This window comes from Arvicanthis niloticus, chromosome 5, assembly GCF_011762505.2.
Source record: "Arvicanthis niloticus isolate mArvNil1 chromosome 5, mArvNil1.pat.X, whole genome shotgun sequence".
In the NCBI taxonomy this organism is placed as follows: Eukaryota; Metazoa; Chordata; class Mammalia; order Rodentia; family Muridae; genus Arvicanthis; species Arvicanthis niloticus.
The window spans coordinates 49328296-49339977 of NC_047662.1; the positions used below are offsets into that span (position 1 = coordinate 49328296).

At 40.1% G+C, this 11682-nt stretch overlaps 1 protein-coding gene across 1 annotated transcript; it reads left to right on the forward strand.

Moving 5' to 3' along the window:
* Positions 1 to 4583: 4583 nt before the first annotated feature.
* LOC117708706 (PRAME family member 12-like) lies at positions 4584 to 8458 on the forward strand. Its single transcript, XM_034502586.1, has 3 exons — positions 4584 to 4870; positions 6396 to 6977; positions 7852 to 8458. The coding sequence occupies exons 1-3, from the start codon at positions 4584 to 4586 to the stop codon at positions 8456 to 8458; spliced, it is 1476 nt and encodes a 491-aa protein (XP_034358477.1).
* Positions 8459 to 11682: the final 3224 nt, after the last annotated feature.

Here is an 11682-nt window from a genome sequence, read left to right on the forward strand (position 1 = left end):
TTTATTGAGTATTTTTGCATCAATATTCATAAGGGATTGGTCTGAAGTGTTCTATCTTTGTTGTATCTTTGTGTGGTTCAGGCATGAAAATTATTGTAGCTTCATAGAACAAATTGTGTAGTGTTTCTTCTGATTCTAATTTTTGAAAGAGTTTCAAGAGAATTGAGATTATGTCATCATTGAAGGTTTGATAGAATTCAGCATGAAAAACATCTGGTCCTGGGCTTTTTTGGTGGGGAGACTTTTAATGACTCCTGCAATTTCTTTAGGGGTTATGGGACTGTTAAGATTGTTTATCTGCTCCTGGTTTAACTGTGATACCTTGTATCTGTCTAGAAAATTGTCCATTTCATTCTGATTTCCAGTTTTGTTGAGTCTAGGCTTTTTAAGTAGGATCTGATGGTTTTTTTTAATTTCATCAGTTTCTGTTGTCCTGGCTCCCTTTTCAGTTCTTATTTTATTAATTTGGATACTGTATCTGTGCCCTCTGGTTTGTCTGGCTAAGGGTTTACCTATCTTGTCAATTTTCTCAAAGAAACAACTCCGGATTTCATTGATTTTTTTCCTATAATTCCTTTTGTTTCTACTTGGTTGATTTCAGTGCTGAGTTCGATTATTTCCTGTCATCTCTTCCTCTAAGGGGCATTTGCTTCCTTTTCTTCTAGAGCTTTCAGGTGAAGTTGCTAGTGTATGCTCTCTCCAGTTTCTTTATGAGTTTTCCTCTTAGCACTGCTTTTATTGTGTCCCATAAGTTTTGGTCCAAGCCTTCATTTTCATTAAATTCTAAAAATTTTTAATTTCTTTATTTCTTTCTTGATCAAGTCATCATTGAGGTGATCATTGTTCAGTTTCCAGGTATATGTGAGCTTTCCATTGTTTTGTTATTATTGAAGACAGTCTTCAGTCTGTGTTGATCTGATAGTATATGCAAGGGATTATTTCAATCTCTCTGTATCTGTTGAGTCCTCTTTTGTGATCAATTATATGGTCTATTTTGGGCAAGTTACCATGTGGTGCTGAGAAAAAGGTACAGTCTTTTATTTTACAATGAAATGTTCTATAGATAGCTGTTAAATCCACTTGGATCATAACTTCTGTTAGTTTCACTGTATCTCTGTTTATTTTCTGTTTCCATGATCTGTCTATTGCAGAGAGTGTGGTGTTGAAATCCTCCACTATTATTGTGTGAGGTGAAATGTGTTCTTTGAACTTTAGTAAGGTTTCATTTATGAATGTGTGTGCTCTAGCATTTGCTATATAGATGTTCAGCATTGAGAGTTCATCTTAGTAGATTTTTCTTTTGAGGAGTGTGAAGTGTCCTTCCTTATCTTTTTTGATAACTTTTATTTGAAAGTCCATTTTATTCAACATTAGAATGGCTACTCCAGATTGTTTCTTGAGACAATTTGCTTGGAATTTTGTTTTACAGCCTTTTACTCTGAGGTAGTGTTGGTCTTTGTCACAGGTTCACTTCCCTTATGCAGCAAATTTCTGGTCCTGTTTTCAGATCCATTCTGTTAGTCTATGTCTTCTTATTGGGAAATTGAAACTATTGATGTTATAAGATATTAAGAAAAAATAATTGTTGCTTCCTGTTATTTGTTATTAGAAGTGGAATTATGTTTGTGTAGCTATCTTCTTTGGAGTTTGTTGAAAGACTACTTTCTTGCTTTTTCTAGGTTGTAGTCTCCCTCTTTGTGTTAGAGTTTTTCGTCAATTATCCTTTGTAAGACTGGGTTTGTGGACAGATATTGTGTAAATTTGGTTTTGTCATGGAATATCTTGGTTTCTACATTTATAGTGATTGAGAGTTTTGCAGGGTATAGTAGTCTGGGCTGGCATTTTTGTTCTCTTCTGGTTTGTATATCAGTCCAGGAACTTGTGGCTTTTATACTCTCTGTTGAGAAGTCTGGTGTAATACTTATAGACCTGCATTTATGTTACTTGTCCTTTTTCCCTTACCCTTGGCTTTTAGTATTTTTTTCTTTGTTTTATGAATTTGATGTTTTGATTATTATGTGATAGGAGGAATTTCTTTTCTGGTCTACTCTATTTGGTGTTCTGTAGGTTTCTTGTATGTTCTTAAACATCTCTTTCCTTAGGTTAGGCAAGTTTTATTCTGTAATTTTGTTGAAAATATTTACTAGACCTTTAAGTTGGGAATCTTCACTCTCATCTTCACCTATTATCCTTCGGTTTGGTCTTCGAATTGTGTCCTGGATTTCCTGGGTATTTTGGGTTAGGATTTTTTTGCATTTTGCATTTTCTTTAACAGTTGTTTCAATGTTTTCTATGGTATCTTCTACACCTGAGATTCTCTCTTCTATCTCTTGTGTTCTGTTGATGATACTTGTGTCTATGACTCCTGAGTTCTTTCCTAGGTTTTCTATCTGCAGGATAGTCACACTTTGAGATTTCTTTATTGTTTGAACTTCCATTTCTAGATTCTGAATGTTTTTGTTTAACTTCCTTGCCAGTTTTGTTGTGTTTTCTTGCAATTCTTTGAGAGAGTTTTGTTTCCTCTCTAAGGGCTTCTATCTGTTTACCTGTATTCTCCTATATTTCTTTAAGGGAGTTATTTATGTTCTTCTTAATGTCCTCCATCATCAACATGAGAAGTGATTTTAAATCTTAATCTTGTTTTCCAGTGTTATGGTGTATCCAAGACTTGTTATGCTGGGGGAACTAGGTTCTGATTATGCCAGGTAAACTGGGGTTCTGTTGCTTATGTTCTTGTGCTTGTCTTTTGGGATCTGGTTATCTCTAGTGCTACCTGCATTCACTGTCTCTGACTGGAGCCTGTTTTCCCAATTATCTTGCTTTTGTCAGAACTCCTCAGAATCCAGCTGTCTCTGTGTTCCAGTGATCCTGAAAAGCTAGGTAAAAGAGCTCTTAGGAATCAGGATGCCTCTGGGATCCTGAAATCTGCTGCTGCTCTGAGTACATTGTATAAGATATGTATGCATGTATGAGTTAAAATATACAGTTGCCACAACTGGAAACTAGAATTAATGTCCTGGCCTGTGAGGAGCTGACAGAAGGTGGCTATCATCCATTGTAGCCATCTTGAGCCATATCCCCTGATAAGAGACTTGATTGCATTAGCCTACAACAGCTGAGCACACTCTGATAACATCTTGCTTTAGATACCCAGGATTTCCCTTGGGTGTGTGAGACTTAAAGGTGTGTGACTTAGAGATCAGATTTAAAGATAAGACCTAAGGGCATGATTAAAGGCATGACTTAGAGGCATGGCTTAGAAGTGAGACATATAAAAGGTGAGAGGCAGACAGAAGAGAGTATCAGAGAATCAGAACAATTTGGAGAACAGAGAATCAGACACTTCAGAGAGAACAACTTGGAGTAGGAATTAGGCACTTGGAAGATTATTAGGTATTAGGCACTTGGCACTTGGTGGAAGAACTTGGAATTAGACATTAGGCACTTAGCACTTGGAAGAAGAAACTTGGAACTTGGAGGCACTAGGGAGTAGGAATTAGGGACTAGGAATTCAAGACTTGGGACTTAGACTAAGAAGAGAGACTGAAGAATAAACGGGATTGACTCACACTCTGTATGGTCTCCATTCCTCGTATCCCTCCTCACTCTCTCTCTTGCTGAACCCCGACCCAAGGGAGCTGCTTGGGACAATGCAGGACAATTGAGCCCCCAAGGATTTTGGCAGAGCAGGTTCCAACACTGACAGAATGGTCAGAGACACTTGGGCCCCCAAACGTGGGGCAGAGCAGTTCTCAACTCTGGGCACAAATGATCATGATGCAGGATGGATTTAGAATTGCTGATGGATATATTGTCTCATCTCTTTATTCCTCTGGACTCCAAATTGTAATGAGAAACTCTTCTCCCTGTAGCCTATGTACACTTGGCTTCTCCCCTAAGACTCACATGGGCAGGTGCTCTCATTCAGTAGCATGGCTTTCCAAATGCTCTGGGGAAAGTTGTGAATTTGACTTATGTTTGGCATTTCAGATGTGGTATGGTTGTGTATGCAGGTGGCCATGAGTTGACAAACCTTTTACCTCATTAACCAAATTAGCATAAGCCCAGCTTGCTTGTGTTTGTCTCTAAATGGTTGCATAGTACTCACAGACAGGGATCTCACAGGTCCTTCTTAGCCCTTCCCAGGAGAGATCAATCTGTTGAAAGGACAATTAGGCTGGGTTGGGTCTATGACATTGGCTCTATATTTTCTTAAAAGGCTTGAAATCTTGTTCAGTATCTTTTCCCTGAAACAAAACTCTGGTCAGATTGTATGCTCCTGAATAACCCTTCTGACTAGGCATGCAATTTAGAGGAACAGGGATTGGTATCATATGTGAAAATGGTTAATTTTTTTCTACTTGGTTGTTTACAAAGGAGTCTACTTTCTGAGAGTGATGAAGAAGGCTTGGAGACCTTGAGATTGGATAACTGTGAAGACTGGGGTCTCCATTATTGCCAGAACATGGGCTCTGGCCTTCTGATTCCTGCAATGTATGAGAAATAGGGATTTCCAAAATGTAGCCTGAAATTATGTCCCCTAAATCTTTCTCCAGGTTCCTTCTGACTGGGTATCTATTAGGATGAGCACCTACAACCCTCCCACACTGGAGCAGCTGGCACTGGAGGCGCTGCTGAGGAATGATGCCATAGACTTCTCTGATCTGGAATACCTGCCTACTATGCTCTTCCCACCACTCTTCCTAGAGGCATTCAATAGCAGACACACAGAGATGTTGAAGGCAGCTGTGGCAGCCTGGCCCTTTTCCTATCTCCCTGTGGGACCATTACTGAAAACTGCTGATGTGGAGATGATGCAAGCGGTGCTGGATGGCATAGATCTACTGATGACCCAGAATGATCGTCCTAGGTAGGCAAGGACCAAATGGCTAAAGGGGAATAGGGTTAGTGGTAAAACACACATGAGGACAGAAAGACTGTGATCAAACAGGACAGAGAATAATGATGTCATTGACATGGGTATTTGTGGAAATACTATTCAAGTTGAAAGCTGATCTAAATGACATTCATAGTGGACAGCTCAGAGTACTAGTAGCCCTAGTAGGATGAGCCTTTCCCTGGCTTTCCTACAGACACTAGAATTGAAAGAGATACAAGTTAAGAGCAAGTGAATGGAGTGAGCTGGGTCATGTGTCCAGATGTGTCAGGAGCCATAATAAGACAAGCTAATAATTAACATGTGATCATCCTGAAATGGCTTGCCTTGGATTATTATATCATCTGCGACAAGTGAGCCCTTATTCAGCAAGGCTGTAAGGGACTTATTTTAGGAAAGATTTCTGTAATTAATATGCTTTTCATATTATTAATATTAGACATATCTAACAATCACTAAACAATAGCACACCCTTTGGAGCAGATATCTGCAGATCCATAAAGATGTACTGTCTTGTGTTGATGTTATATAGACAAATAAATAACTTAAGTCTTATTGATGATCCTATAAGAATTCCTCAAATTATATCAATGATTGTTATTAAGCTCTTTTGTAGTGGGTCTGCGATTAGGTCTCTTTCTGATAGTCAAAACTGCAATGAGAACTCTGCCAGTCTCCCACATGTTATCAGTTAATTGCTTTTAGATAGGAATCAGACTTTCTCCTACTCAGAGCACATTCCAAGTGGTTGTAAAGCAATTAACCAAAGATCACTTATTGAAACATGTAATCATGTACTCTGAAATATGTATAAGTACTGAAGACAAAGACAAAGAAAGTAGTAGTATTCGTCCTAGTTGTCATCATTGTCATTGTCATTTGTCCCTTTCTTTTCCTTTCCCCTGCCTAGAATTTTTTCCCTTAGAATTTTTTCCTAATTAGAATTTTTTCCTTTTCCCCAGTTAGGATCTTTCTGCTTTTCCCCTTAGATAGCTCTCATAGGAAACTTTTTACACTTACTAATAAACTCTATAGTAACTTATCTAAGTGTCTATTTCTTTCTCTGACCTCATACTAGTAGGCATAACTTAGAGACCAGCAGTTCCTGCTGAGATAGAACAAAGGCCACATTGCATAATCCTCTGCTGTTAGGCTTCAGGTGTTAATCACTTAAGCCTGCAGTCTTTTACCCTCAGAAGTTTTTAGACCTTTTGAGAAATTATCATCACCTAGTCCAAGTCATCACCAAGTACAAGTCAGAGAGCCAGAACGCCCTGAGACCCTCAGACTTTAAAGCCAACACCAGAGTCCTAATCTGTGCCCCTACCACTGCCCTCTCTGGGCTGGGAGGCTCCAGGTACAGATGCAGATCATGTAGTGTCCTTGACTGCCTTGACTGAAGTGTTATGTTGGAGTTGACATTAGACAAGTGGGATTCAAGCTGACTCCATATTGGTTCCTGATTTAAATTATGAAACTTTAACTTTTTCCATCACAGAAAGAGGAAGCTACAAATGTTGGACTTGAGAGATGTGCATGAGGAATTCTGGGATGCATGGGCTGTAAGAGATGAAGTGTGCTCACCAGATGCTTTAAAGAAGAAGCAAGGCCCAGAAAGTCTTCCTACTTATGCAATGACGAAGCAATTGCAGGTGGTGACAAACCTGAGCCTCTTTTTCTCTTTGGAAGAAGACCAAAAATGTTTACTCCAGTGGGCCCAGAAGTGCAGAGACTCTTTGCAGCTAATCTGTTTGAAGATGAAGATTTGTCTCTTCCCTCTAGAGATTATCGAGGAGGTCTTGAACATTTTCCAGCCAATCTATATTGAGGAATTGGAAATATGCACACATGAAGTCCTGTCTTTCCTAAGTTTCTTTCCACATTTCCTTGGTGAGATGAGAAATATTATCAAATTCAAGCTACATCAAATCGACTTCCAACATGATGTTTTGGATACAGTGACAGATGTAAAGAAGTGTTCTGCAAAGTTCTTTTCTCAGTTCTCCAAACTCAACCATCTCCAGAGTCTCTATTTGAATGGTGCCTACTTTTCCTATGACAACATGAAAACTTTGTTCAGGTAAGGAAGGATGGTGAGCTTTTTCTGTTCTGGCAGAAAATCTTTCCTTTTACTTGAAGCATACTGAGCACCTGAAGTGTGGCATTCATGAAGGGTGTTACAATGACAGACTCATTACAGTATCAAAGTGTGAACTGTTTCTTTCTTAACTGAACTCACTTGGTTCATTCCTACTCCTTTAGCTGAGTCTGTGCTGGAGTAGGGGATATTGAGATAGCAGCCTTGCAAACAGGTTCATTGTGTGAGTCAGATGCAGTAAGTGTGCTTTGCATATTCCTCTTTGGGATCCAGGCAAAGTTAATGGAAGAAAACAGGACAGGGCAGAGAGCCCTGAGCTAGAGAGGCTCCACACTTGCCCTCTACAAAGATATACATGTACAGGAACCAGTTTGTATTTTTATTGGAGTCAGTCAGCCTCTAATTCTCCCTAAATGGAAGGATGCTTTGAACACAAGTTGGGACTAAGTAGATAAGAAGATTGTGACACTGGGATGGGGGTCATTAGAGTCAAGGGTAGAACACTGAAATCAAGGATGGGATTTGTGGAGATAGCAGGGACAAAAATAAACTCTGCAGGACACAGAACCTTCCCGTGCTAGTTCTTTCTAGGTATGTTCTTCTGGTATGATGAGGCAAGCTCTAGTTCTTTGACAGAGTGAGTATGGAGAGTTGCAGACCTGTGGTCTGAGCCAATCCCCCATGATTGTAGTATGCCTCAATAGGCAATACTATGTGCAGACACCAATATGCTGTGTCCCTGGGGTGGACATTAAACAGAAGCACAGATTTGACTATACATATGTGGCTTCTCTGTCAATCTTACTACTGTCCTCCAGCAACATGAGTCAGAACCTATTTCTTGTTCTTACTCTAGATGCCTGAAGACCCCCTTGGAGTCCTTTTCTATGTCTTTCTGCCAACTGTCAACATCAGACCTGAAACACATGTCAAAATGTCAGAGCCTCTATCAACTGAAACAACTGCACTTTAATACTGTAGTGTTTTCCAAGTCATGTTTCAAGAGTCTCCGAATTCTCCTAGAGAATGTATCTGAAACTCTGCAGAGTCTACAGTTAGAGCACTGCAGGATGAAGGACTCTCAGCTCAAAGTCCTCTTGCCAGCCCTGAGCCAGTGCTCACAGCTCAACAGTATCATTTTCTATGATAACGACTTCTCCAGTCCTGTACTGAAGGATCTTCTGCAATGCATGGCCAATCTGAGCAACTTGACTGTAGAGGTGTACCCTGCCCCAAAAGAGTGCTATAATCCCCTGGGTTATGTTGTGGTGGACATTTTTTCTCAACTGTGTCCTCAGCTGGTGCAAATACTCATGGCCAAAAGGCAGCCCAAGACAATCATGTTTGCTACAGCCACCTGCCCTCGTTGTTGGAAATATTGTGTCTATGACATGGAGATTAGACTTTGCCTTTGTTGGCAGGAAATAGAAGATTTATTCTGCATGCTGAGAAATGAAATCTGAAGAAGTACATTCACCCCAGAGTCCCTGAATTCATGGCTTTAGCTATAATGAAATCAAAATTGTGTTCAGTGGATTGAGACCTCGGGTGACTTGATATGAAGGACAATAGGATAGTACAAATGAGTGTCTTGTGGAATCAGAAAGACAGTTCTGCATGTCTAAATATGCCTACATCAGGACAGGATCCACACTGGCTTCCCTATTTTGGAAATATAAAGCCAATCTATGAACTGACTGGTCTCCTCTTGTGTGCTACTCATGTCATTGAGCCCAGTTTTATGTTTGTGCTATTCTATGACTCCCTGATGTATGGTCAAGGAAATTATCATCTGAGCCTTGTTGGTGGCAAAATTCATTAAATTCAATTATGGCATTATCTTCTTCTCTTTACTTCCCATTGTTGTCTCCTTGGTTTGTTATGTGCACAGAACTGTCGAATTGAATGTAAAGGGCTCTTAAAAACCACTCTCTGTACTGAACCATCCTTGGGATGGGACGTGATTGTGAGCACAGATGCATTTCTACACAAGACTATGAAAGTAAACACATTCTAGAAACAGGATATGGGGTTGTTGTTAGTACCCACATTCCATCAGTGCTAACAGAGATGGGCTATCATAGGATTCCCTATGACCATGGGGTATCATGCTCTACCAAAATATTGCATAGTTTTATCAGGGAAAGTGTGGTCCCACAGCACACCTTCTTCAGCACAAGTAGAATGCATACTGTCTCCAATCCCCTAGAGGCTGAACCCTCTACTGATCAGTTCATTCACAGAAATGTAGAGATGGGATAAGCAGGCCTGTCATGCTTCAGGCATATCTGGGATTCCTACTCTCCATGCTGTAGAACAAGCTAAGGTGAGAGGATTAAGGAGAAGGAAGAGGAGAGGATGAGGAGAGAAGGAGGAGGAGCTAGGGAGAGCACAGATTAGGGGCAATGGAGAGCCGTTCAGGTATGGAGAGCAGTTGTGGGTAGCAACATTTTTTTAGGTTAGCTAATTGGGAAACAACTCTCTTTGTATGGGCATATTGTTATTGAGCATTACTAAATATATAAAGCCGTTGGTTAATATTTACACCTTGGAGTCTCATTTTCTTACTGGGCCTGCATGGAGTGTGGGATGATCTTGGCAATGCCCAGCCTTGCAGAGACAGCATGGAAGATTGGCAGAGGCATCTCACATGCTAGCATCTCGGGTGTGGCAGGGCTGGTGTTTCTGCCTGGCTGTTTCTAGCTGCAGCGCGCATGTGGCCTCTGGCCACAGAACATAGCAGCTGAGCTAGGCAAAGCCCCTGCAGCTTAAATAGTCAGCTTAAACGGAGTCCATTTTAAATACTAAACCAACACCATGCCATGCCAGTGTTCTTTAAGACAATGTAGTTAGTTCAGCAAGTCCCCTATGGACGAGTTTCATTCTTCATCTTCTGGATCATTACCTCTCAGTTCAGCTTCAAGTCAAGACTCTGTTTCCTCAGATTTGGACCTCTGCCTCAGCAGTTCAGAGCACACACAGAGAGATATATTGTGTTTTAGGCTGTGTTATCCAGAAGATACCAGCATATAAAGTAAACTCACCCTCTACTTCCAGCCAAATGAGTACCGGGTTTTTAGTTGGTACCCTACCTCAAATAGGGTTCCTTAGATTGAAAAGAGATGGCCCAGCAGATAAGCAATTTCTACACTTTTAAACAACTTAGGATCTTTTCTGGTACCAACCTGAAGACTCCCATTCACCTAGCTATCTGTAACTCTTCTTCCATTGGGTCCTATGCTCATTTCTGAACACCTATATGATGCACATAAGTGCATGCTGGTGAAACATACGCTTACATTAAAATAAATACACCTACAATAAATATTCACCGTTAAAAAATACACTTTAGCATCGGACAACCAATAGGTTGCCTTCCCTAGGGAAAGCCAACTCTTCTCTTTCTTGCTTTTCAGTTTTCTACAGTTCTTTATGTAGGGCTGAGACCCTAAGGCATTGTCTCTGTCTAGTTTGCCATGTTCACTGGTGTCATGCTTGTTCAGCTCCTATAAGTTCAACTGTGTATTTCAAGCTTTGCCTATAGCTTTTCACACTACTAGTAGATGCAATCTCACAGCACATTCACTGGTTCTCTAGAGCTTACAGTCCTCTTTCCACATCTTCAGTAATGTTCCCTGTGTATTTTGCAGATGTACCCTTTGATATTGATGTCCATAATTCTGCAACTTTATTGTCTGTCGTTTTCTGTGGGGAGTTTTGCCTCTTGAAAAGAGAAGTTTCCTTTATGTTGGATAAAGACTCTAATCATCAGTGGGTATAAGGGCAGATGTTTGTAGAGTGTTGTTAGGGATTATGCTTGTTTACTACACAAGTGCTTGTAGAATCTCCTAAATTGTCACCCCTAAAAACACACATGTATCTCTTAGTTGGAGTTTTATTGATGTGAAGAAACACCAGGATCAAGGCAACTCTTATAAAGGGAAACAATTCATTGAGGCTGCCTTACAGTTTCAGAGGTTTAGTCCATTGTTGCCATGGCAGAAATCATGGTGGCATGCAGGCAGACATGGTATTGAAGACAGAGCTGAGATTTCTACATCTAGATCCACAGGCAGCTTAAATAGAGAGTTAGCCACTAGGTCTGACTTGAGTTTCAGAAATGGCAAAGCCCACTCTGAAGTCATACTATTCATGCAACAGGGCCACACCTATTCCAAAAAGGTCATGTCTTCAATAATTCCACCCCTATGAGTCTGTGGGGGCCATATTCAGGCAAACATGATATGAGTAGCTTCATACAGACTTAATAGACTATATTCAAGACTATATATATGTAAAAGTATGCTTGCAATAATAATTAGCTAAAAAGAGGCAATAAACTTGGAGAGCATTGCAGGGTTTTGGGGAAGGTTTATAACTTGGTAAACAAAGATGATATGTAATTAAATTTTGATCCCAAAGAGAAAACAAAGTAAGTTATTGTATCTAAGGATGATGAGGCTTCAAAGTCAGTTTCTTCAGGACAGATCAATTTTTACACAAGTGGGAGGGTAATATACTCAATATAAATCCATGCATTTTTATATAGCAGCATTCCAAGCTATTCTTTCTCCTACAAAAGTTGTAGGATGTACCTTACTTGCTACAGTGTTCATCTAACATTGCAGAGGCATGGGTTAAATATCAGAACCACACTATACTGGACACAGGAGTGCATACCTGAAGT

Bases quoted from the DNA above. Each gene is read 5' to 3' on its own strand.
- LOC117708706 (XM_034502586.1), top strand. From the start codon at position 4,584: ATGAGCACCTACAACCCTCCCACACTGGAGCAGCTGGCACTGGAGGCG. The intron at 4,871-6,395 runs GTAGGCAAGGAC...TTTCCATCACAG, and splicing joins ACCCAGAATGATCGTCCTAG to AAAGAGGAAGCTACAAATGT. The intron at 6,978-7,851 runs GTAAGGAAGGAT...TTCTTACTCTAG, and splicing joins AACATGAAAACTTTGTTCAG to ATGCCTGAAGACCCCCTTGG.